This window comes from Coregonus clupeaformis, chromosome 14 (assembly GCF_020615455.1).
Source record: "Coregonus clupeaformis isolate EN_2021a chromosome 14, ASM2061545v1, whole genome shotgun sequence".
NCBI lineage: Eukaryota > Metazoa > Chordata > Actinopteri > Salmoniformes > Salmonidae > Coregonus > Coregonus clupeaformis.
The window spans coordinates 6799156-6826207 of NC_059205.1; the positions used below are offsets into that span (position 1 = coordinate 6799156).

Here is a 27052-nt window from a genome sequence, read left to right on the forward strand (position 1 = left end):
ACTACCGTCATATAGGTGGGGTCTCCCTCTTACTACCATCATATAGGTGGGGTCCCCCTCTTACTACCATCATATAGGTGGGGTCCCCCTCTTACTACCGTCATATAGGTGGGGTCTCCCTCTTACTACCATCATATAGGTGGGGTGCCCAAACATCCTATCTGAAACGGCGGTACGTTTATTTTGACATGCTATTTGTCGGATGACAAAAAAAACAAGAAATTAAGAAGTATCAGAATGAGCGATGTCAGAGTCCGGATTATATACACTCAGCGGCCAGTTTATTAGGTACATCCATCTATTATCAGGTCGGATCCCCCTTTGCCTCCAGATCAGCCTGAATTATTCGGGGCATGGATTCTACAAGGTGTCCGAAACATTTGTTGCTCAATTGGTATCAAGGGACCTAACGTGTGCCAGGAAAACATTCCCCACACCATTACACCACCGCCACCAGCCTGTACCGTTGACACCAGGCAGGATGGGTCCATGGACTTGCCAAATCCTGACTCGAACCGAGATTCGTCAGACCAGGCGATGTTTTTCCACTCCTCAATTGCCAGTGTTGGTGATCGTGTGCCCATAGGAGCCGCTTCTTCTTGTTTTTAGCTGATAGGAGTGGAACCCGTGGTGGTCGTCTGCTGCAATAGCCCATCCGTGACAAGGACTGACGAGTTCTGCGTTCTGAGATGCCGTTCTGCACCACTGTTGTACTGCGCCATTATTTGCCTGTTTGTGGCCCGCCTGTTAGCTTGCACGATTCTTGCCATTCTCCTTCGACCTCTCTCATCAACGAGCGGTTTTCGCCCAGAGGACTGCCGCTGACTGGATGTTTTTTGTTTGACGCACCATTCTCTGTATATATATATATATATACAGTGGGGAAAAAAAGTATTTAGTCAGCCACCAACTGTGCAAGTTCTCCCACTTAAAAAGATGAGAGAGGCCTGTAATTTTCATCATAGGTACACGTCAACTATGACAGACAAAATGAGGAAAAAAAATCCAGAAAATCACATTGTAGGATTTTTAATGAATTTATTTGCAAATTATGGTGGAAAATAAGTATTTGGTCAATAACAAAAGTTTCTCAATACTTTGTTATATACCCTTTGTTGGCAATGACACAGGTCAAACGTTTTCTGTAAGTCTTCACAAGGTTTTCACACACTGTTGCTGGTATTTTGGCCCATTCCTCCATGCAGATCTCCTCTAGAGCAGTGATGTTTTGGGGCTGTCGCTGGGCAACACGGACTTTCAACTCCCTCCAAAGATTTTCTATGGGATTGAGATCTGGAGACTGGCTAGGCCACTCCAGGACCTTGAAATGCTTCTTACGAAGCCACTCCTTAGTTGCCCGGGCGGTGTGTTTGGGATCATTGTCATGCTGAAAGACCCAGCCACGTTTCATCTTCAATGCCCTTGCTGATGGAAGGAGGTTTTCACTCAAAATCACATGATACATGGCCCCATTCATTCTTTCCTTTACACGGATCAGTCGTCCTGGTCCCTTTGCAGAAAAACAGCCCCAAAGCATGATGTTTCCACCCCCATGCTTCACAGTAGGTATGGTGTTCTTTGGATGCAACTCATCATTCTTTGTCCTCCAAACACGACAAGTTCTATTTTGGTTTCATCTGACCATATGACATATGACATTCTCCCAATCCTCTTCTGGATCATCCAAATGCACTCTAGCAAACTTCAGACGGGCCTGGACATGTACTGGCTTAAGCAGGGGGACACGTCTGCACTGCAGGATTTGAGTCCCTGGCGGCGTAGTGTGTTACTGATGGTAGGCTTTGTTACTTTGGTCCCAGCTCTCTGCAGGTCATTCACTAGGTCTCCCCGTGTGGTTCTGGGATTTTTGCTCACCGTTCTTGTGATCATTTTGACCCCACGGGGTGAGATCTTGCGTGGAGCCCCAGATCGAGGGAGATTATCAGTGGTCTTGCATGTCTTCCATTTCCTAATAATTGCTCCCACAGTTGATTTCTTCAAACCAAGCTGCTTACCTATTGCAGATTCAGTCTTCCCAGCCTGGTGCAGGTCTACAATGTTGTTTCTGGTGTGCTTTGACAGCTCTTTGGTCTTGGCCATAGTGGAGTTTGGAGTGTGACTGTTTGAGGTTGTGGACAGGTGTCTTTTATACTGATAACAAGTTCAAACAGGTGCCATTAATACAGGTAACGAGTGGAGGACAGAGGAGCCTCTTAAAGAAGAAGTTACAGGTCTGTGAGAGCCAGAAATCTTGCTTGTTTGTAGGTGACCAAATACTTATTTTCCACCATAATTTGCAAATAAATTCATTAAAAATCCTACAATGTGATTTTCTGGATTTTTATTTCTCAATTTGTCTGTCATAGTTGACGTGTACCTATGATGAAAATTACAGGCCTCTCTCATCTTTTTAAGTGGGAGAACTTGCACAATTGGTGGCTGACTAAATACTTTTTTTCCCCACTGTATATATATATATATAGATAGATAGATAGATAGATAGATAGATAGATAGATAGATAGATAGATAGATAGATAGATAGATAGAGAGCGAGAACTCTTTGCCTGGAGCTCTGTCAGAGTGACCATCGGGTTATTGGTCACCTCCTTGGCCAAGGCCCTTCTCCCCCGATTGCTCAGTTTGGCCAGGCGGCCAGCTCTAGAAGGAGTCTTGGTGGTTCCAAACTTCTTCCATTTAAGAATGATGGAGGCCACTGTGTTCTTGGGGACCTTCAATGCTGCAGAAATGTTTTGGTACCCTTCCCCAGATCTGTGCCTCGACACAATCCTGTCTCGGAGCTCTACGGACAATTCCTTAGACCTCATGGCTTGGTTTTTGCTCTGACATGTACTGTCAACTGTGGGACCTTATATAGACAGGTGTGTGCCTTTCCAAATCATGTCCAATCAATTGAATTTACCACAGGTGGACTCCAATCAAGTTGTAGAAACATCTCAAGGATGATCAATGGATCAGGATGCACCTGAGCTCAATTTCGAGTCTCATTGCAAAGGGTCTGAATACTTATGGAAATAAGGTATTTCCGTTTTTTTTTTTTATGTACATTTGCAAAAATGTCTAAAAACCTGTTTTTTCTTTGTCATTATGGGGTATTGTGTGTAGATTGATTAAAAACAATTTAATTCATTTTAGAATAAGGCTGTAGTGTAACAAAATGTGGAAAAAGTCAAGCGTCTGAATACTTTCCGAATGCTTTGTTTATATTTACACTCAGTGGTCAGTTTATTAGATACACCACCCCGTTCACAAAAATATTATATATATATGTGTGTACAGGCAATATGGACCGTATATGCTAAATGACGTAAATGTAAATGTAAAATGTGTGTACAGCAGTAGTTACATAGGATGAGGAGCCATGACTAGAACACAGTATGAAATAGACGAACAGCTGAAATAACCCTTTTTAACAAAATACCCAATAGCTCAAGTGAAGTTAACTGAAATAGCTCAAAAATAATAAATAGCTAACTAACTCGTCAAATCAGCTCCCAACAAAATGTGTTTCTGTATCGCTTAGAGACCCGCTGCGTCGTGAGCGCGCACTAGAATCGCGCGTTCAAATAGTCGCTCCCGTGGCGTGTGCACGTTCAGGTTCTAAGGCCAGAGACCAGTCAGCGACTGACTCATTCAGTAGGATTTTCAACTGTCAGTGACTCCCTGACGACTCCAGCTAAATATGTCAAAGTTGGAGCAGGTCCTTGTTCTCGACCCCCCCTCTGACCTCAGATTTAAAGGTAAGTGCGTTTAATACCGCTGACAGTTTTTTATGTCGTTAAGACGAGCCAAGATTTCTCTCGAATGATTTCACACTCCCTGGTCCGGTTAGTTTCGTTGCTAAGGTTAGCTGGCCAACCCCGCCATTTTGAGTTAGGGAAAGGAGACGGGCGGTTGTCACTAGTTACCACAGCCATAAAGTCAAAATTGGCTATCGTAAAAGTTAATGAAAACAAAAAAAATATCAGTTTGGTCTTAATTTAAGATTAGGGTTATGCATAAGGTTAGCTGTGTGGTTAAGGTTAGGGTTAGATTTTAAGAAGATAAATTGTAGAAATGGGCGGGGTTCAATACTGGCTGTGGTAACTAGTGACGACCGAGACGGGCCGCTGTGTGAATCCCCGGTACTGTAGTGACGTGGTCAACCGGCGTGGGTCTTGGTTTATTCTCATAAACTGTGCCGAATCGTTTTGCCTCTGACTGTATGCCATTTTTACCCGTTCCCTGTGACAGAATGTCCAGATAAGGAATGCCTGGGGTGCCTAGCTAACGTTAACGCTGGAGTTTGCAACTAACTAACTAGCTAGCTAGCTAGCGTAGGTAATCGAAAACTAGTTAACGTTAACATGATGCAAACGGTTCCTGGCGGCATCGAAATTAGCTATTATTAGCTAGTTATTCTAACCAAGAACTAGCATACCGGGACAGAGGACACCTAACTAGCTAACTAACGTTAATAAATGGTGGCCTGCCTGTCAAACAGTCATTAACTAGCAAGATAGCTAGCCAAGTTAACGTTAGCTAATGTAACTTATCCGTCAAAGTTGGTAGAAAGCTGTCTTAAGTTTGAACTCACCCAGGCTCTCCTGTAACGTTAGCCGTTATAGCTAGCTGCATATAATTAGTAATTAGAGTATTAGTAGGATCTATGGCTAGCTGTATATCAGGGTTGTCAGGTCTAGCAAAAATGTCCTTTTTCAGAAAACATTCTGAAATGGTGAACTAAAACAATGTTAAACTTTGAGAAATAGTGTTAAGTCAAGTAATTATTTCTCTAAAATAATCGTATTTTCAACTGGAGTATTACAAATCGAGAAGCCCCAACAGTTTGCATTTTGGCTTATCTTATTTAATACAAAATCTAAATTAATGTGTGGCTGCAGCCTGATGTCCCAGTCATCCATCCATCCCTCTGGAGCAAGATGGAAAGAAAAGAGAGAGAGGAGATGCATCATGAGACTAATACATCAAGAGTTTTATTCTACAATTAATCAATCACTACTATTATAATTTGATAGTAAGTAATGGAGTTAATCGGTTCCTCTTTCTCCCCTCTGACTTCAACTTTCTGGCCAATGTAAGCTACCTAGCAACAGGGCTCGTGACTAACCTTTTTCATCACCATCCCCGAATCGTCCAGAAGTGCAATTTTAAACCTTTCCAAACTGAAGATGTCGTACAAAATAAAAATACACTGAACAAAAATATAAACGCAACATGCAAAAATATCAACGATTTTACTGAGTTACAGTTCATATAAGGAAATCGGTCAATTGAAATAAATTCATTAAGCCCTGATCTATGGATTTCACATGACTGGGAGTACAGATATGAATATGTTGGTCACAGATACCTTAAAAAAAGGTAGGGGCGTGGATCGGAAAACCAGTCAGTATCTGGTGTGACCACCATTTGCCTCATGTAGCGCGACTACCATCTTCTTCGCATAGAGTTGATCAGGCAGTTGATTGTGGAATGTTGTCCCACTCCTCTTCAATGGCTGTGCGAAGTTGCTTGATATTGGCAGGAACTGGAACACGCTGTCGTACACGTCGATCCAGAGCATCCCAAACATGCTCAATGGGTGACATGTCTGATGGGGGACCAGTATGTAAAATGTATGCACTCACTGACTACTGTAAGTCGCTCTGCGTAAGAGTGTCTGCTAAATTACTCAAATGTAAGTGTCTGGTGAGTATGCAGGCCATGGAAGAACTACATGATTCCATATGTGTTATTTCATAGTTTTGATGTCTTCACTATTATTCTAGAATGTAGAAAATAGTTTAAAAAATAAAGAAAAACCCTTGAATGTGTAGGTGTTCTAAATCTTTTGACCGGAGGTGTATGTTTTGGGAAATTGACTGGCTTGCTAACCAAAGATAAATGATTGAATGGAAACAGTTAGTTGTGATTCCAGAGTCCACGATTGTCTCTCACTGACTGTTGCGCAATACTCTTGAGTACTGTACGCAGAGCACACTCATTTATGACCAACTTAGTTAGCTAGCTATTCCTTGGAATGAAGTTAGTCACTGCTGAGCTAAAAACGGTTCTTGCTATCAGGCAGGGCTGTAGCTACATGGTTGTGTTCAGAAGTCCGAACACTCTGAAACTGAATTAAGACGTGTCGAAACTGTTAAAATACACTGATTGTCTTACCTTCACACTAGTTGTACGTACTAGCTAGCTAGTTAAAGGAGAGGCTACTTGCTCTTTGGCTCCAATGCTGGTGATGTTGACAGTGTCACATCGCTGTAGGTTGACATTAGTTTACAATGTCCGATTACAATGTCTAACCCCGTGTAAAGTGCAGACATTTTTAGATGTTCAGATGGGATTCTGATGTTCTGAAAACAACATTCAGTCATTGAAAGACAAATGGTGTTGCCAAATAAAAGTGTTGTTGGTGGGCAACACATCAACAGCTGTTTTGTGGGACCTGTCACAGGCACAGCTATGCAATGGCAGAGTAAATATTAGGTACATTTTAATTAAAGTCATCATTCACTGACTCTCTTGCACTGGTTCTATGCACACGCACTGGACTCTTACCCACACACTACACTGCCACTCCAACAGACACACACACACTCTACATATGCTCACACACACACACACACTCTACATATGCTCACACACACACACTCTACATATGCTCACACACACATTGAAATTGTTGCATGTTAAAAAAAAAAATATTTTTGTTCAATGTACTTTTAGTGCCTTATTTCAAACAGGATGCTTGTATTGGAGTATTTCTATTCTGAATAGGCTTCCTTCTTTTCACTCTTGTCATTTATGTTAGTATTGTGGAGTAACTACAACAGTTTTCTCCTATCAAAGCCAATAAACTCTAACTGTTTTACAGTCACCATTGGTCTCATGGTGACATCCCTGAGCGGTTTCCTTCCTCTTCGGCTACTGAGTTAGGAAGGACACCTGTACTCTGTAATGACTGGGTGTATTGATACAATCTCAATTTAATCAATTTTAAATTCAGGCTGTAACACAACAAAATATACAGGGTCTAGAGAAAGTATTCATAGCCCTTGACAAATTCCACATTTTGTTGTGTTACAGCCTGAATTTAAAATTGATTAAATTGAGATTGTGTCACTGGCCTACACACAATACCCCATAATATCAAAGTGGAATTTTGTTAACATATTTTATTCATAAAAAATATATATATATATATATATATATATACTAACTGAAATGTCTTGATCCCTTGATCTGGAACAGTGTTATTTTCAAGCCAGGTCACAGCAAAACATGCCATAACAAACCTCTAAGCAGTGAAACCAAGTACACCACAACAACGTCCATTCATCTCTAATGGGCTAACTAGCTACTAATTGGTGTGATTTGAGTTTATTGGACTTTGGTGACTTGGCCTCCAGCTGTGTCGGCAACATGAAAGAACAGAACATCACCCCATCCCTAGCCATCAAAGCCGGACCATGTTAGGACTATGCTGACTTTAGTTAAGGTCCTAATGAGAAGACCAGCTGTCACAAGATGGAGAGAGCAGCAGTAGGCTAAGGTTACCTCCCAAACGGCACCTTATTCCCTATGCAGTGCACTACTTTTGAGCAGGGCCCATAGGGAATAGGGTACCATTTGGGATGTCGACTAATGGCTAATAATGTTAACATCTCCCCTTGGCTTTAACCGGAGTCATTCAACCAATCAGGCAGCGTTTACACAGGCAGCCCAGTTATTGGCAAAAGATCTGATCGGATTGGTCAAAAGACAAATTAGTGGCAAAAGGTCAGTGTTGGGCTGCCTGTGTCAATGCAGCCGTTGACCTTCCATCTCCGATATGGAGGACATGGGATCCCGACCCAAATGACATTAGCTGAGCTGAGGGAAGCTTAATTGGTTTCATTGATTTGGATTTGGCTTGCAGCCTCGGACAACGTTTATGTATGAGAATGGCGTGTTTATAGTCAGCTGTTGTTTGTATACTGGTAAATTAAGTTTTCAGATTTTGGTCATGAATGGCCTAGACACAACGGTCTAGATCAGGGGTGGACTAACCTTTTTGGCTCAAGGGCCACATTGAGTTTTTGAAACCAAGTGCGTGACAAAACATGTGAAGCCTTTTTTAAATTCATTTTCACATTGACACGCAACTACTAGTGTGCTGTAGGTGTACATATGCTTGCAGAACAATTCTACCCTTGTACCATCGCTACCCTTGTTTTATTTTTGTGAGCACATTTTTCAAGATTTTCACAAAATTGATATAATTTATAACATCACAGACAGTCAAACACACACAGATCCTGCATCTATACCCTTGTAAAGTACAAACTTAGTCACAATATGCAAACTAAAAATATGACTTGAGACTGAAAATGTAACAGCAGATGTGAAAAAAAAAACGATTCTAGATTTGATAGAGCATCCGTTTCATTTGGAACGGTCTGTTTTTGAAAGCATATCAAGGAACAATTCTCATCTCCATTGTGAGCCATATTTACAGTTATCCAATCACCTCACCCCAAATCTGACTGATTTTTAGTTATTACCTGTATCCAAGTGCATTGCTGGACAATTCTCACTGCATAACCATCACCATGAAAAAGCATAATCCTTGCATACCCCAGTCAGTCAGGTTATTCGAGTCTTAATGTGAACAATGGGTCTGGTCACCTCTCTTGGCAAGGGCATCAAAGTCTGGTGTCATCTTTTGATGTAGAGATTCTCAGAACAGCTGACGAGTGGTAATTTGTTAAATTTGACCTGTGACGGGATTTGTTGTAATTCATGACTGAGAACGTTTGTTCACACACACGTGGACCCGAAAAAACAAGCATCCTTTGGGTGTGCTTTTTAATGTTTGGGAACTTCGATCAAAGTGCTAGTGTGTGTCTCAGTGCGGCACTGTGATGTGGGCGCGTTCAGTGCGGCCAGTGTCGGAAAATGAGCGAGAGACCGGCTGCTCATTTGTCTGGAGAACAACATACGTTTGGCCTTTGAATGCTTTCACGTTGGAATACAGTTCATGCACAAAAACACAATTTCCCTGCAGTTATATAATATAATATCTTAATATAAGTTGTTATGTTATATGATATTAAGTTAATATAACATAATATAATAACTTAATATAATATAATAACTTAATATAATATAACAGAGCGCTTAAAGCATCAGACAGTGAATATAGTTGATTTGATGTGGTCCTCTGTAGCTCAACGTGGGCCTCTGTAGCTCAATTGGTAGAGCACGGCGCTTGTAACGCCAGGGTAGTGGGTTCGATCCCCGGGACCACCCATACGTTTAAAAAAAAATTTATGCACACATGACTGTAAGTCGCTTTGGATAAAAGCGTCTGCTAAATGGCTTATTATTATTATTATTATTAAAACATATAGGATGTGTCTCTATATGGAAAAATACACGTTTAAAAATGTTTCAACCAATCGATTGTTTCAAAGAACAGAGGACTCTTGGTTGACCAATATTTGTTTTAGTCGGGGATAGCCCTACTGCATTGAAATTGCCATCGATAAAATGCATTTGGGTTCGTTGTCCGTAACACGACGAGGCCGGTAGAGAAATGATTATTCAATTATCTGGCAACAGCTCTGGTGGACATTTCTGCAGTCAGCATTCCAATTTCACGCTCCCTCAACTTGTTTGACAAAACTGCACATTTTAGAGTGGCCTTTTATTGTCCCCAGCACAAGGTGCGCCTGTGTAATGATCATGCTGTTTAATCTGCTTCTGGATATGCCACACCTGTCAGGTGGATGGATTATCTTGAAAAATTAGAAATGTTCACTAGCAGGGATGTAAACATATTTGTGCACAAAATTGTAGAGAAATAAGCCTTTAGTGTATGGAACATTTCTGGGATCTTTTATTTCAGCTCATAAAACATGGGACCAACACTTTTACATGTTGCGTTTTATTTTATTTTTTTGTATGTGTTGGTGGCCGGTGTCCCGGACAAAGATAAGTCCTGGACTAAAAGGCACTTTTCAAATCGAAGTTGATTGGTTGAGTGTATATATACAGTTTATCAGATGTTTATAGTGGGTGCAGCTAAATGCTTATGTTACTAGCTCCTAACAGTGCAGCAAAAATGTCAAACAAGTACGTACACAAATAATAATCAAAATTGAGGTTGTAATGGGAGGTTCTGTGTATTTTTATGGGCACAAGCACTGTTCCCACCCCTCTGTTCACGACTGTTCCCACCCTTCTTGTTGGTGGAGAGAATTTAGACTGCAACATTTCCTCCATGACAAAATGTGTAGAATTGCAGGAATAAAGCTTTTAAACCTGCTAAATTCTCTCCACCAACAAGAAGGGTGGGAACAGTCGTGAACAGAGGGGTGGGAACAGTCGTGAACAGAGGGGTGGGAACAGTCGTGAACAGAGGGGTGGGAACAGTCGTGAACAGAGGGGTGGGAACAGTCGTGAACAGAGGGGTGGGAACAGTCGTGAACAGAGGGGTGGGAACAGTCGTGAACAGAGGGGGGTGGGAACAGTCGTGAACAGAGGGGTGGGAACAGTCGTGAACAGAGGGGTGGGAACAGTCGTGAACAGAGGGGTGGGAACAGTCGTGAACAGAGGGGTGGGAACAGTCGTGAACAGTGCTTGTGCCCATTGAAATAGACGTGGAGCGTGCAGGGAAGGCGCGGGATGTTCCCCAATGCTGTACGGAACCCCTACTCTTAAGGTATGCAATGACAGGAACATGGATGATGCACTACCCAATTTCTAAATTGCACCTTGTGCATTCTACTATTACAACTTTCATCAGTAAGTTGAAAGCCGGAGTGAGTAACTAAAATAAGTGGTTCCCACAGCTTGGTACCACTGCCCTAGAGGACAGGGAATACATATTATAACAGATACTGGATCATGTCAAATTAATTCTGTTGTTTTGATCCAAACCTTGTCTCGCTCTCTCCCCGCCTCTCTCTCTACCCCCCCCTCTCTCCCTCTACCAGGTCCCTTTACAGATGTAGTCACCACCAGCCTGACGCTGAAGAACCCATCTGATAAAAGAGTATGTTTCAAAGTGAAGACCACAGCTCCCAGGAGATACTGCGTACGGCCAAACAGCGGCATCATCGATGCAGGCGTCATCGTCACCATCTCTGGTGAGTCAAATGGGTCACGTGACGGAACTCTCAGGCTGGAATTTAAATAGTATTGGAATCATATTGCAAATCATCCCATGCAATTAGCTTGTACTGTAACGGACAGTTTTCCTGACACACAGTCCAGGGTGCCATTATTCATACATTTATTATTATCGGATGGATGGAGGGTTCTGATTAATGATAATTGTACCTGAAGTAGGAAAATGATGTTAACTGTATTAGGTTGTCCAGCATGTCCTGGTCTATTAAACATGTTCAATGGAGAATCTGGTGCTTTTTTTTAGTCCAGTCAGGACTAGATTCATAGCGTAATTCAAGCACATGTTTGTTTTTGTTTTTTTGCTGAGATATGTGACTTTTTCTTCAATCAATCTGTTCCAGTAATGCTCCAGCCCTTTGACTACGACCCCAATGAGAAAAGTAAACACAAATTCATGGTCCAGAGCATCTTTGCTCCCCCTAATGAGTCTGAGCTGGATGCTATGGTGAGTCTGGTTCTTACAGTCATCTACAACTGCTGGAGCGGGTTCTCCAACCCTGTTCCAACTGCTGGAGCGGGTTCTCCAACCCTGTTCCAACTGCTGGAGCGGGTTCTCCAACCCTGTTCCAACTGCTGGAGCGGGTTCTCCAACCCTGTTCCAACTGCTGGAGCGGGTTCTCCAACCCTGTTCCAACTGCTGGAGCGGGTTCTCCAACCCTGTTCCTGGGTCCTGTTTGGCTCAGTTGGTAGAGCATGGCGCTTGCAACGCCAGGGTTGTGGGTTAGATTCCCACGGGGGGACCAGTACGAAAAAAGTAGGAACATTTATGCACTCACTAACTGTAAGTCGCTCTGGATAAGCGCGTCTGCTAAATGACTAAAATGTAAAAAAAAAAACTCCAACCCTGTTCCTGGAGAGAGACCCTCCTGTAGGTTTTCACTCCAACCCCAGTTGTAACTAACCTGATTCAGCTCATCAACCAGCTAATTATTAGCATCAGGTGCTCGATTTTAAGGTTGGAGTGAAAACTTACAGGAGGGTAGTTCTCCAGGAACCGGTTTGGTGTTAAAACCTACAGGAGGGTAGTTCTCCAGGAACCGGTTTGGTGTTAAAACCTACAGGAGGGTAGTTCTCCAGGAACCGGTTTGGTGTTAAAACCTACAGGAGGGTAGTTCTCCAGGAACAGGGTTGGTGTTAAAACCTACAGGAGGGTAGTTCTCCAGGAACCGGTTTGGTGTTAAAACCTACAGGAGGGTAGTTCTCCAGGAACAGGGTTGGTGTTAAAACCTACAGGAGGGTAGTTCTCCAGGAACCGGTTTGGTGTTAAAACCTACAGGAGGGTAGTTCTCCAGGAACAGGGTTGGTGTTAAAACCTACAGGAGGGTAGTTCTCCAGGAACAGGGTTGGTGTTAAAACCTACAGGAGGGTAGTTCTCCAGGAACCGGTTTGGTGTTAAAACCTACAGGAGGGTAGTTCTCCAGGAACCGGTTTGGTGTTAAAACCTACAGGAGGGTAGTTCTCCAGGAACAGGGTTGGTGTTAAAACCTACAGGAGGGTAGTTCTCCAGGAACCGGTTTGGTGTTAAAACCTACAGGAGGGTAGTTCTCCAGGAACAGGGTTGGTGTTAAAACCTACAGGAGGGTAGTTCTCCAGGAACCGGTTTGGTGTTAAAACCTACAGGAGGGTAGTTCTCCAGGAACAGGGTTGGTGTTAAAACCTACAGGAGGGTAGTTCTCCAGGAACAGGGTTGGTGTTAAAACCTACAGGAGGGTAGTTCTCCAGGAACCGGGTTGGTGTTAAAACCTACAGGAGGGTAGTTCTCCAGGAACCGGTTTGGTGTTAAAACCTACAGGAGGGTAGTTCTCCAGGAACAGGGTTGGTGTTAAAACCTACAGGAGGGTAGTTCTCCAGGAACCGGTTTGGTGTTAAAACCTACAGGAGGGTAGTTCTCCAGGAACAGGGTTGGTGTTAAAACCTACAGGAGGGTAGTTCTCCAGGAACCGGTTTGGTGTTAAAACCTACAGGAGGGTAGTTCTCCAGGAACAGGGTTGGTGTTAAAACCTACAGGAGGGTAGTTCTCCAGGAACAGGGTTGGTGTTAAAATCTACAGGAGGGTAGTTCTCCAGGAACCGGGCTGGAGTTAAAATCTACAGGAGGGTAGTTCTCCAGGAACCGGGCTGGAGTTAAAACCTACAGGAGGGTAGTTCTCCAGGAACAGGGTTGGAGTTAAAACCTACAGGAGGGTAGTTCTCCAGGAACAGGGTTGGAGTTAAAATCTACAGGAGGGTAGTTCTCCAGGAACCGGGTTGGAGAACCCTGTTCAAGATGAACATACTGTAATGTATTATCTATGACAGCGATTCTCAACTGGTGGGTCGTGTCCCAGATTTGGGTCACGGGAGGTTTTGAATGGGTCGCGAGTGTCTGGGTAAGAAACATGGGACCAACACTACATGTTGTTTATTTTTGTTGAACACAAATATAAACGCAACATGTAAAGTGTTGGTCCCATGTTTCATTAGCTGAAATAAAAGCTCTATTTCTCTCAAATTTTGGGCACAAATGTGGTTACATCCCTGTTAGTGAGCATTTCTCCTTTGCCAAGATGATCCATCCACCTGACAGGTGTGGCATATCAAGAAGCTGATTAAACAGCATGATCATTACACAGGCGCACCTTGTGCTGGGGACAATAGAAGGCCACGCTAGAATGTGCAGTTTTGTCACACAACACAATGACACAGATGTTTTGAGGGAGCGTGCAATTGGCATGCTGACTTCAGGAAGGTCCACCACATCTGTTGCCAGATAATTGAATGTTAATTTCTCTACCATAAGCCGCCTCCAACGTCGTTTTAGAGAATTTGGCTGTACGTCCAACCAGCCTCAACCACAGACCACGTGTAACCACGCCAGCCCAGGACCTCTACATCCGGCTTCTTCACATGCGGGATCGTCTGAAACCAGCCACCCGGACAGCTGATGAAACTGTGGGTTTGCACAACCAAATAATTTCTGCACAAACTGTCAGAAACCGTCTCAGGGAAGCTCATCTGCGTGCTCGTCGTCCCCAGGGTCTTGACCTGGCTGCAGTTCAGCATCGTAACCGACTTCAGAGGTCAAATGCTCACCTTCAATGGCCATTGGCGCCCTGGAGAAGTGTGCTCTTCACGGATGAATCCCGGTTTCTGGCTGATGGCGTCGTGTGGGCGACCGGTTTGCTGACGTCAACATTGTGAACAGAGTAGGGCTGACCCCATTTAGTCGACTGGTCGATAGTCTGTTGGTCAACCAAGATTTTGTGGCAAATATATATATTTTAAAAATTATGGCACACGAGACTCCTGTCTCAGTGGACTAATCCATTGCGGCGGCACACCAGTAGTATATTTACCCATAATTCTCATAGTTTGTTTGGTTACGGTAATTTCTGTATGTATTATTATTATTATTATTATTACAGGTTTACCGTTGGCATTGTAGGAGTGGACATGTTGTTTGCAGAGCGCAAAGTTTTGGTTTACTTAATTTCATTGACGAGTTGTCAATTTTCTCTTTGTCTTTTCTTTGGAGCGCTCCTGTCAATCTTGAGTAAGGATACTCATTTGATTAAATCAAATCACATTTTATTGGTCACATGCGCCGAATACAACAGGTGCAGACATTACAGTGAAATGCTTATTTACAGCCCTTAACCAACAGTGCATTTATTTTTAACAAAAAAAGTAAAAATAAAACAACAAAAAAAGTGTTGAGAAAAAAAATAGCTACTCATTTGATTACGCATAGAAGTAGGCCTAGGCTACCTATAAATGTGCCCATTTGGGGATCTGATACTATTTCTGATTGAGAAGCTCCACAGTGATGGGGAGTTAAGACAAAGTCATTTTTTCTTCGCCGCAAACAGTAATTAACGGAAGTCTGTTTTTGCATCCATTGAGTGACAATAGTTCCTCAACGTAGCCTATTTGAAAAATCTTTCCAGCTCTCTCCCTTTCGATAACCACTCAGCATGAAAGGGGAAATAAATGTCATGCTCAGGTCGGTGGAAACGTCATAAAATAGGTCTACCTGATTTACTTTTTATCCCAAATAGCCTAAAGCTGTGTCTGTTTGTCTGGAGCTCACTGGCAGGAAACTCTGAGGGCCCAGAATATTTTATACAATGTTGCAAGGAGCTTCAGGCTGGACCCAAGTAAATAGTTTATACAATGTTTCAAGGAGCTTCAGGCTGACCCAAGTTAATAGTTGATACAATGTTTCAAGTTCCTTGCTGACAGGCCATGCGTAGCCAATGTGATTTATAGGATATTTATTTTTATCAGGATATTTTCTACTTGTGGGCTGCAATATTTTTATTTGTTGGCTTTATGTAGGCTATTGTTCCATATTGGCAATGGCAATAGAAGTTACTTTTTAGGTTTGTATCATTTTCATTTAGATATAGTTTTGATTAACCACATGACATTGATTTTGAGATGTATATGAAGACAAATGTGCATATGAAAATCGTAACTGGCACGCAGATCAGTAGAAATGTTACGATAACTTGGCACTCCAAATGGAAAAGGTTGCCGACCGCTGGTGTAGCCTATTACCGACAACTTCAGGAGCTTAAAGGCAGAATCTGCAAAAGCCAGCAGCAGCGGGTAGTCTTCTGGTTAGGCTATATTGATCTCTAGCTCCCTCTTGAGTCATTTGTGTGTCTTCATATTTAATCACAGTGCTTAAAGCATCAGAGAAGCTCAGTAGCCTACAGATAGTTGATTTTATTAACACAGAGGGTGTGGCTAGAGATGGAAAAATACCCATTATAAAATTTAGACCAACCGATTGGTCGAAAGAACAGACGACTCTCGTCGACCAAGATTTATTTTTCTGTCTGGGACATCCCTGGAACAGAGTGCCCCATGGTGGCTGTGGGGGTATGGGCAGGCATAAGTTGCGGACAACTAACACAATTGCATTTTATTGATGGCAATTTAAATGCCGAGATCCTGAGGCCCATTGTCGTGCCATTCATCCGCCGCCATCACCTCATGTTTCAGCATGATAATGCACGGCCCCATGTCGCAAGGATCTGTACAAAATTCCTGGCAGCTGAAAATGTCCCAGTTCTTCCATGGCCTGCATACTCACCAGACACTTACATTTGAGTAATTTAGCAGACGCTCTTAAGCAGAGCGACTTACAGTAGTCAGTGAGTGCATACATTTTTCATACTGGTCCCCCATCAGACATGTCACCCATTGAGCATGTTTGGGATGCTCTGGATCGACGTGTACGACAGCATGTTCCAGTTCCTGCCAATATCAAGCAACTTCGCACAGCCATTGAAGAGGAGTGGGACAACATTCCACAATCAACTGCCTGATCAACACTATGCGAAGAAGATGTCACGCTACATGAGGCAAATTGTAGTCACACCAGATACTGACTGGTTTTCTGATCCACGCCCCTACCTTTTTTTTAAAGGTATCTGTGACCAAGAGATGCATATCTGTATTCCCAGTCATGTGAAATCCATAGATTAGGGCCTAATTTATTTCAATTGACAATCAGTCTTTGAAAATGTTGAATGTTGCGTTTATATTTGTCTTCAGTGTATTTTTCTTCAATCACAGTATTTTCTATATGTTATTAGCAGCGCTATTTAGCGGATTAGGTTGATTTTGTGGCCTCAAACCAGTGAGCCTAACATTCTTACATTTACATTTTAGTCATTTAGCAGATGCTCTTATCCAGAGCGACTTACAGTTAGTGAGTGCATACATTTTTCATACTGCCCCCCCCGTGGGAAACGAACGCACAACCCTGCCGTTGCAAGTGCCATGCTCTACCAACTGAGCTACAGGGGACCTATAATAAGAATATGGGAAAAATTGAATTATTTACAGTGTAAAAGGTGGGACTGTTGTTCCCTTATCATATAATTGGTACATTTACTATCAGTGTAACATTAAACTGTTTTCCAAATTGCATTTTGGCAACAAAAACCCCCCAACAAAACCAGTTGAGATCCACCTATCTGAATTGTGGTAGTTTCCCCTCTAGTCCAGCAGAGGGCAGCAACATAATTGTGGTAGTTTCCCCTCTAGTCCAGCAGAGGGCAGCAACAGAGTTGTGGTATTTTCTACTCTAGCCAGGGGTCCAAAACAGCGGAAAAGTTGAGCCTCGCGCTTTAACGCTCTAAGTAGTTGCGGAAATGTACCACTATGCTATTTATTTTCTGCGTCTACGTCATATCGCTGAGTCTACCTTTTTAAGGCCAGGCACCACACCCTAATAGGGATTTTCTCCCCCGTTTATCATATGAAAATCATCTTTTACCAAATATAGTACTTTCTTGTATTACAATTTTTCTGAAATATGATATTACAATATGCAAATGGGACATTATCTCGTTAAATATGCATATCCCGCATATACATTTTTCAGGAAACTGGATGAAGTCAGACTAAATATTTTGGTTTCATTTTGTTAAGACACTCCAGGACCAGACATACTTCAGAGCAGATTGTGGATAAATACTTCAGAGCAGATTGTGTATAAATACTTGTATTTCTTTCTATAAAATACAAAAGCCATTTATGTGAAATATATCTGACAGAGATGGAGACAATATTTTCTGACTGCTTTGGTGGAATTCTCCGCTCTGTCTAGACTACATTCTTCTCTTGCGTTCTGTAGGCTAGATAACATATTTATTGAAATAGGAAATAGCAATGTGAAAATTACTCGGAATGACACTCGTGTGCTGCACTGCCCGACTCGTTTAAATTCAAAAAGGCTAAACCATCGTCTGTCACATCACGGTGTCGTCGCCATCGACGACGGCTGTCAATCATCGTCGAAAGACGATGCTGTCGTAATATTGCCCAACCCTAGTATGACGGTGTGTCTGCGTGCGTTTATGTACTGTGTGTGTGTGTGGATAAAGTCCAGCTAATAGTAGTTTTAGTCTGATGAATAACATGCGGTATGTATTCCTCCCCTCCTCCAGTGGAAAGATGTGAAACCAGATGACCTCATGGATTCCAAGCTGAGATGTGTATTCGACCTGCCTTCTGAAAACAATAAAGTGGTAAGTCCTGCTGCCGGACGGAGAGAGTATCCTACGTTTCCAACCCAAACTCCACCGTGTTTTTCTGAGCTGTTTACTGTTCGTCGAAAGCGTTCAAACTGACCTGGTAGATGTGTAGCTAATATTTAAAAGGGGAGGAGGCCCAGTTTACAGTTTTAACGATTAGTACCAAGTTTCCATCCAACTATTTCATGCGGATGAATGCATAAAAAAAGTCCTTATGGAAACGGCAAATTTGTCGCTAAAACTTCCCGACGTCGACGAAACAAAATACGCTAGACAAGGTGTGATATCTTTTTAGTTACGATTAACTTTATAACTTGTGCTGATGATGATGATTTTCATGTAAATTTCCTCTAGATATCCAGGAGGGCAGACGATCATTAAAAAATGAAGCTGGTGACATGACGATCATCATGTTAACCTACCTTGTCCACTTGATCGGCGGACTGTTGTCTCTAGAGAGCGTGCGGACAAAACAGATTGGGCGAGTTTAGCTGTTTATCGCAACAGTTTTTTTTTTTTTGTGACGAAACCATCTTCGAGTTGAAAATGGAAACCGTTTTTATATTTTATTCTGTACGTGAACTCTTAAGGCTCAAAAGTGCTTTTATATGCACTGTGTCATCACGCACAGCAATTTATCTGCTAAAAAGTCAGTTTTTTCCTATGCTGACTTTAGAATATTCGCATGAAATTCTGTCGCCAATTGGAAGGAAACCCAGCTTACCGTCTCCAAATGAGGAGGGAAATTCCATAGTAGGCAGATGTTGCTGCTTTTACATTTAACATGTCTGTTCTCAGTTATCGAATGTCTTTGTCGTTCGTCAGTCCTCTCAACATGTTCTCTATGCAGTCTGATAAGTACCGCCGGAGCAGGTTTTCCCTATTCTAGAGGGAATCCCCATCGGTGTGTTTGTTCCAGATGCACATTCTTTTCTGTTTAGGTCGTTGGAGGTCATAGTGTTGTCATATCAATGCGTCCCAAATGGCACCTTTTCCCCTATGTAGTGCACTACTTTTATCCAGGGCCCGTAGGGTAACGTTTGGGACAAACACATTGTTGATGTGTCTCCTAAGAGGTTAAAACACTTCTTCAGGCATGTTAAAACCGATACTCTGCCAAGCTCTGAAAACACACCCTGAATTTGTCCTCACCCCATAGTTCTCCCTCCCCCCTCACCCCATGGCTCTCCCTCCCTCCCTCCCCCTCCCCCCATGGCTCTCCGTCCCTCCCCCTCACCCCATGGCTCTCTCTCCCTCCCTCCCCCCTCACCCCATGGCGCCTCTCCCTCCCCCCTCACCCCATGGCTCTCCCTCCCTCCCTCCCCCTCCCCCATGGCTCTCCGTCCCTCCCCCTCACCCCATGGCTCTCCCTCCCTCCCCCCTCCCCCCATGGCTCTCTCTCCCTCCCTCCCCCTCACCCCATGGCTCTCTCTCCCTCCCTCCCCCTCACCCCATGGCTCTCTCTCCTCCCTCCCCCTCACCCCATGGCTCTCTCTCCCCCCCCCCCCCATCTCTCTCTCTCCCTCCCCCATGGCTCTCTCTCTCTCCCTCCCCCATGGCTCTCCCTCCCTCCCTCCCCCTCACCCCATGGCTCTCCCTCCCTCCCTCCCCCTCACCCCATGGCTCTCTCTCCCTCCCTCCCCCCTCACCCCATGGCTCTCTCTCCCTCCCTCCCCCTCCCCCCATGGCTCTCTCTCCTCCCTCCCCCATAGTTCTCCCTCCCTCTCCCTCCCTCCCCCTCCCCCAGGTCAGCAGCTCAGGGCCAGGAGAATAGGTCCTTCACTAGAGGATCAGCAGGGTTAACTACCCCAGTGCAGTCGGGCAGACACTCCTCCATGTTCTCAGGAGAGCCAGGCTATGAGAGGGGGTCTCGCCTGCCCCCCCGGGGCACCCCTGCCCCGGGTGGTGGAGAGTTCCGTACCCCCTTCAGCAGCAGACTGGGGCTAGGTCTGCCCCCCACCCCGCCAGGCAGTGTTGGCAACAGGAGGGATCTACAGGGGTTCAGGACAGCCCCCAGCTCTGAGGTTAAAGTCAGAAAGACACCGCAGGTTTGTGAGGATACAGACAGACAGACAGACAGATTTGTCAGCAGTAGATTTAAAAACAAAAGGGCTCACTTAGAACTCTCTTCCTGTTTACTCAGTGTTCCAGAGTGTATTTCCCATCCTCTTCCTGTGTACTCAGGGTTCCAGAGTGTATTTCCCATCCTCTTCCTGTGTTCCAGAGTGTATTTCCCATCCTCTTCCTGTGTACTCAGGGTTCCAGAGTGTATTTCCCATCCTCTTCCTGTGTACTCAGGGTTCCAGAGTGTATTTCCCATCCTCTTCCTGTGTTCCAGAGTGTATTTCCCATCCTCTTCCTGTGTACTCAGGGTTCCAGAGTGTATTTCCCATCCTCTTCCTGTGTTCCATCCTCTTCCTGTGTACTCAGGGTTCCAGAGTGTATTTCCCATCCTCTTCCTGTGTACTCAGTGTTCCAGAGTGTATTTCCCATCCTCTTCCTGTGTACTCAGTGTTCCAGAGTGTGTATTTCCCATCCTCTTCCTGTGTACTCAGTGTTCCAGAGTGTATTTCCCATCCTCTTCCTGTGTACTCAGGGTTCCAGAGTGTATTTCCCATCCTCTTCCTGTGTACTCAGTGTTCCAGAGTGTGTATTTCCCATCCTCTTCCTGTGTACTCAGTGTTCCAGAGTGTATTTCCCATCCTCTTTCCTTCACTGTGTCACTATGACATGTCGTTGACTGATCAGTGACTAAAGTATGCACTAGTGCTACTAATCCATTGATTCCATTGCTGCCAGACAAGCTCAATCAAACATCCGCTAAAGTGTTTTGAAGTGGAAACGAATACCATTTGAACCCATGTCTAGTATGGACAATCTCCTAACCTAACCTCCAGTCCTCTGCCCCAGGCCAGGATACAGTAGCCTGGTCCTAACCTAACCTCCAGTCCTCTGCCTCAGGCCAGGATACAGTAGCCTGGTCCTAACCTAACCTCCAGTCCTCTGCCCCAGGCCAGGATACAGTAGCCTGGTCCTAACCTAACCTCCAGTCCTCTGCCCCAGGCCAGGATACAGTAGCCTGGTCCTAACCTAACCTCCAGTCCTCTGCCCCAGGCCAGGATACAGTAGCCTGGTCCTAACTCCTAACCTCCAGTCCTCTGCCCCAGGCCAGGATACAGTAGCCTGGTCCTAACCTAACCTCCAGTCCTCTGCCCCAGGCCAGGATACAGTAGCCTGGTCCTAACCTAACCTCCAGTCCTCTGCCCCAGGCCAGGATACAGTAGCCTGGTCCTAACCTAACCTCCAGTCCTCTGCCCCAGGCCAGGATACAGTAGCCTGGTCCTAACCTAACCTCCAGTCCTCTGCCCCAGGCCAGGATACAGTAGCCTGGTCCTAACCTAACCTCCAGTCCTCCGCCCCAGGCCAGGATACAGTAGCCTGGTCCTAACCTAACCTCCAGTCCTCTGCCCCAGGCCAGGATACAGTAGCCTGGTCCTAACCTAACCTCCAGTCCTCTGCCCCAGGCCAGGATACAGTAGCCTGGTCCTAACCTAACCTCCAGTCCTCTGCCCCAGGCCAGGATACAGTAGCCTGGTCCTAACCTAACCTCCAGTCCTCTGCCCCAGGCCAGGATACAGTAACCTGGTCCTAACCTAACCTCCAGTCCTCGGCCCCAGGCCAGGATACAGTAACCTGGTCCTAACCTAACCTCCAGTCCTCGGCCCCAGGCCAGGATACAGTAGCCTGGTCCTAACCTAACCTCCAGTCCTCTGCCCCAGGCCAGGATACAGTAGCCTGGTCCTAACCTAACCTCCAGTCCTCTGCCCCAGGCCAGGATACAGTAGCCTGGTCCTAACCTAACCTCCAGTCCTCTGCCCCAGGCCAGGATACAGTAGCCTGGTCCTAACCTAACCTCCAGTCCTCTGCCCCAGGCCAGGATACAGTAGCCTGGTCCTAACCTAACCTCTAGTCCTCCGCCCCAGGCCAGGATACAGTAGCCTGGTCCTAACCTAACCTCCAGTCCTCTGCCCCAGGCCAGGATACAGTAGCCTGGTCCTAACCTAACCTCTAGTCCTCCGCCCCAGGCCAGGATACAGTAGCCTGGTCCTAACCTAACCTCTAGTCCTCTGACCCAGGCCAGGATACAGTACCCTGGTCCTAACCTAACCTCCAGTCCTCTGCCCCAGGCCAGGATACAGTAGCCTAGTCCTAACCTAACCTCCAGTCCTCCGCCCCAGGCCAGGATACAGTAGCCTGGTCCTAACCTAACCTCTAGTCCTCCGCCCCAGGCCAGGATACAGTAGCCTGGTCCTAACCTAACCTCTAGTCCTCTGCCCCAGGCCAGGATACAGTAGCCTGGTCCTAACCTAACCTCTAGTCCTCCGCCCCAGGCCAGGATACAGTAGCCTGGTCCTAACCTAACCTCTAGTCCTCCGCCCCAGGCCAGGATACAGTAGCCTGGTCCTAACCTAACCTCTAGTCCTCTGCCCCAGGCCAGGATACAGTAGCCTGGTCCTAACCTAACCTCTAGTCCTCCGCCCCAGGCCAGGATACAGTAGCCTGGTCCTAACCTAACCTCTAGTCCTCCGCCCCAGGCCAGGATACAGTAGCCTGGTCCTAACCTAACCTCTAGTCCTCCGCCCCAGGCCAGGATACAGTAGCCTGGTCCTAACCTAACCTCTAGTCCTCTGCCCCAGGCCAGGATACAGTACCCTGGTCCTAACCTAACCTCCAGTCCTCTGCCCCAGGCCAGGATACAGTAGCCTGGTCCTAACCTAACCTCTAGTCCGCCGCCCCACGCCAGGATACAGTAGCCTGGTCCTAACCTAACCTCTAGTCCTCCGCCCCAGGCCAGGATACAGTAGCCTGGTCCTAACCTAACCTCCAGTCCTCCGCCCCAGGCCAGGATACAGTAGCCTGGTCCTAACCTGTCCTCCGCCCCAGGCCAGGATACAGTAGCCTGGTCCTAACCTGTCCTCTGCCCCAGGCCAGGATACAGTAGCCTGGTCCTAACCTAACCTCTAGTCCTCCGCCCCAGGCCAGCATACAGTAGCCTGGTCCTAACCTGTCCTCCGCCCCCAGGCCAGGATACAGTAGCCTGGTCCTAACCTGTCCTCCGCCCCAGGCCAGGATACAGTAGCCTGGTCCTAACCTGTCCTCTGCCCCAGGCCAGGATACAGTAGCCTGGTCCTAACCTGTCCTCCGCCCCAGGCCAGGATACAGTAGCCTGGTACCAGATCTGCTTGCGACATACAGGCCAAACTGATCTGGGACCAGGCTAAGGACACACCTAGGGCTCGACTCAATCAGATCCGCTTTAGCCAACATCTGCATAGCGGTTGTTTTGGCGGAGGTGGAACTGTGTTCGAGCTGTCCAATCCACAAGTGGCTGCCAGCATTATACCTAAAGCGGACATTGCCATTGGCTGCACGGCATCGCATTGACAGAAATCTCATACAGCCTTGTTTTACAAGTTCGAACACTAGAATGTGAGAGGTACCTCTAAACCTCACCTCGATTATTTAGTTTAATGAGAAAATAAATAAATAATTGAGTGTAATTTTGTGTGTAGGTTACACTTTTAACATTCTGAACATCTAACGCGTGGGGCGGGTGCTGGCCACAATGATCACAAGAGCAGCGGGTGTCTACCATTGCCGGTGAACGCTTGATCTGATTGAGTCTGACCCTAATGTTGCTGCTGGGTTTCTGTTTAGTGGGTTTTCTTAAACATTCTCCATGTCTGCGGAATGAGCCTTAGGCTGCGTCCCAAATAGCCCCCTGTACCCCTGTATAGCCCTGTGGTCCCTGTTCAGAAAGTAAAACACTAGATGGAGAATAAGGGAGTGGTTTCTCTCGACGCTTCCAGAAGGACGTGGAAGGGAGCAGCGACGTGGCCGTGCAGAACTTCTCCAAGGCAGCGGACGGACCCGTGGTAGCAGCGGCGTCGTCAAAGACGGTCAGCGCCTCCGTGGACGACTCTGAGATGAAGAAACTGTCAGAGGAGTGCAAGAGACTGCAGGCTGAGATGGGCAAACTGACTGACGAGAACAGACAACTCAAGGTTAGACGGCAGGCTGATGTCTGTAGGTTAGGGTTGTAGATGAACAACAGACTGCAGGTTGGTGTCTGTAGGTTAGGGTTCTAGATGAACAGCAGGCTGATGTCTGTAGGTTAGGGTTCTAGATGAACTGCAGGCTGATGTCTGTAGGTTAGGGTTCTAGATGAACAACAGACTGCAGGCTGATGTCTGTAGGTTAGGGTTCTAGATGAACTACAGACTGCAGGCTGATGTCTGTAGGTTAGGGTTCTAGATGAACAACAGACTGCAGGCTGATGTCTGTAGGTTGTGGTTCTAGATGAACTGCAGGCTGATGTCTGTAGGTTAGGGTTCTAGATGAACAACAGACTGCAGGCTGATGTCTGTAGGTTAGGGTTCTAGATGAACAACAGACTGCAGGCTGATGTCTGTAGGTTAGGGTTCTAGATGAACAACAGACTGCAGGCTGATGTCTGTAGGTTAGGGTTCTAGATGAACTGCAGGCTGATGTCTGTAGGTTATGGTTCTAGATGAACAACAGACTGCAGGCTGATGTCTGTAGGTTAGGGTTCTAGATGAACAACAGACTGCAGGCTGATGTCTGTAGGTTATGGTTCTAGATGAACAACAGACTGCAGGCTGATGTCTGTAGGTTATGGTTCTAGATGAACTGCAGGCTGATGTCTGTAGGTTATGGTTCTAGATGAACAACAGACTGCAGGCTGATGTCTGTAGGTTATGGTTCTAGATGAACAGCAGGCTGATGTCTGTAGGTTATGGTTCTAGATGAACTGCAGGCTGATGTCTGTAGGTTATGGTTCTAGATGAACAACAGACTGCAGGCTGATGTCTGTAGGTTATGGTTCTAGATGAACAACAGACTGCAGGCTGATGTCTGTAGGTTAGGGTTCTAGATGAACAACAGACTGCAGGCTGATGTCTGTAGGTTAGGGTTCTAGATGAACAACAGACTGCAGGCTGATGTCTGTAGGTTAGGGTTCTAGATGAACAACAGACTGCAGGCTGATGTCTGTAGGTTAGGGTTCTAGATGAACAACAGACTGCAGGCTGATGTCTGTAGGTTAGGGTTCTAGATGAACAACAGACTGCAGGCTGATGTCTGTAGGTTATGGTTCTAGATGAACAGCAGGCTGATGTCTGTAGGTTAGGGTTCTAGATGAACAACAGACTGCAGGCTGATGTCTGTAGGTTAGGGTTCTAGATGAACTGCAGGCTGATGTCTGTAGGTTAGGGTTGTAGATGAACAACAGACTGCAGGCTGATGTCTGTAGGTTATGGTTCTAGATGAACTGCAGCTGCAGGCTGATGTCTGTAGGTTAGGGTTGTAGATGAACAACAGACTGCAGGCTGATGTCTGTAGGTTATGGTTGTAGATGAACAGCAGGCTGATGTCTGTAGGTTAGGGTTCTAGATGAACAGCAGGCTGATGTCTGTAGGTTATGGTTCTAGATGAACAGCAGGCTGATGTCTGTAGGTTAGGGTTGTAGATGAACAACAGACTGCAGGCTGATGTCTGTAGGTTATGGTTCTAGATGAACAGCAGGCTGATGTCTGTAGGTTAGGGTTCTAGATGAACAACAGACTGCAGGCTGATGTCTGTAGGTTAGGGTTGTAGATGAACAACAGACTGCAGGCTGATGTCTGTAGGTTATGGTTCTAGATGAACAGCAGGCTGATGTCTGTAGGTTATGGTTCTAGATGAAGGTGACCGATGAGAACAGACAACTCAAGGTTAGAATAAAGAACCAAAGAACTCTTCATCGTATTTTAAAAGACAACTAGTTGTTCTGTACAGAAACCTCCATGTTTGAATAAACCTCGGTCTCTGTAAACAACCAACTAAAGTTAAGGGTCAGAGATGAACAATTTAACGGTTAGGTCTTTTAAGGAGAACCAGATGAAAGGTTTGGCTGCGACAATTTGTTTGTAAAAGAGAACAACTACTACTAGTTTCTTTATCACTAGTTCTTTAATGTAGTATTTGATGTGTCCCCGCCCCCTTCTCTTTTTCGTTTCCAGGACGACGGTGTTAGAATGAGAAGGGCTGCCCAGCATTCCGATCACATGACATCAAACCAGACAGGCTCCTCCTCCTCCATGATGCAACACACCACCGCAGCGTCCCTGCCCTCCCTCCTCGTCGTCATAGCAGCCATCTTCATCGGCTTCTTCATCGGGAAGTTCGTCTTGTAGGCTGGGGCTGGCTCTGAAATGGCACCCTATTCCCTATGTAGTGCACTACTTTTGACCAGGGCCCTCACGCGGGTGAGTCCCATGGAACTCTGGTCAAAAGTAGTGCACTACATAGGGAATAGGGTGCCATTTCGGATGTTGCGCCCTCTGAGACACACAACGCCTGCCGTATCCCACGACAACCCCTTAGCTCCGGGAATCAAAATGCCCGGATGGAACTGACTAACGAAGAAGAAGAGTATTGCTGTTGACTTAGCCATATCAGAAGTAGTGCTGTGAACCTACATCTGTCTGCAGTGACCACGTTGTCTGTCTGTACAGCATCAGATGTACCAGAGGCCCACTGCCTTTTTACAAGGTCTTATACACGGTTAGTACACACAAGGAAGGAAGGAAGGAAGGAAGGAAGGAAGGAAGGAAGGAAGGAAGGTTGCTCCTTGTTTGTGTGTGTCTGTTCTTTGATGGAGGGACAGACAAGTTTGTGGAGGGATGTGATATGTGAGTCCCAAATGGCACCCTATTCCCTATGTAGTGCACTACTTTAGACCAGAGAATGGCACCCTATTCCCTATATAG

General features: G+C 45.5%; 1 protein-coding gene across 2 annotated transcripts; it reads left to right on the forward strand.

Moving 5' to 3' along the window:
• The first annotated feature begins 3605 nt into the window (after positions 1 to 3605).
• On the forward strand, positions 3606 to 27049 carry LOC121580564 (vesicle-associated membrane protein-associated protein A). 2 transcript variants are annotated; one of them, XM_041895504.2, is made up of 6 exons: positions 3606 to 3759; positions 10996 to 11148; positions 11533 to 11636; positions 18135 to 18215; positions 24092 to 24286; positions 26303 to 27049. In XM_041895504.2, the coding sequence occupies exons 1-6, from the start codon at positions 3702 to 3704 to the stop codon at positions 26474 to 26476; spliced, it is 765 nt and encodes a 254-aa protein (XP_041751438.1). In that variant the 5' UTR covers positions 3606 to 3701; the 3' UTR covers positions 26477 to 27049. The 2 variants fall into 2 exon arrangements, with proteins under 2 accessions (XP_041751438.1, XP_041751439.1); XM_041895505.2 differs by having other exon boundaries at positions 24095 to 24286.
• The last annotated feature ends 3 nt before the right edge of the window (positions 27050 to 27052 follow it).

Bases quoted from the DNA above. Each gene is read 5' to 3' on its own strand.
- LOC121580564 (XM_041895504.2), top strand. From the start codon at position 3,702: ATGTCAAAGTTGGAGCAGGTCCTTGTTCTCGACCCCCCCTCTGACCTC. The intron at 11,149-11,532 runs GTGAGTCAAATG...AATCTGTTCCAG, and splicing joins CGTCATCGTCACCATCTCTG to TAATGCTCCAGCCCTTTGAC. The intron at 11,637-18,134 runs GTGAGTCTGGTT...CCCCTCCTCCAG, and splicing joins AGTCTGAGCTGGATGCTATG to TGGAAAGATGTGAAACCAGA.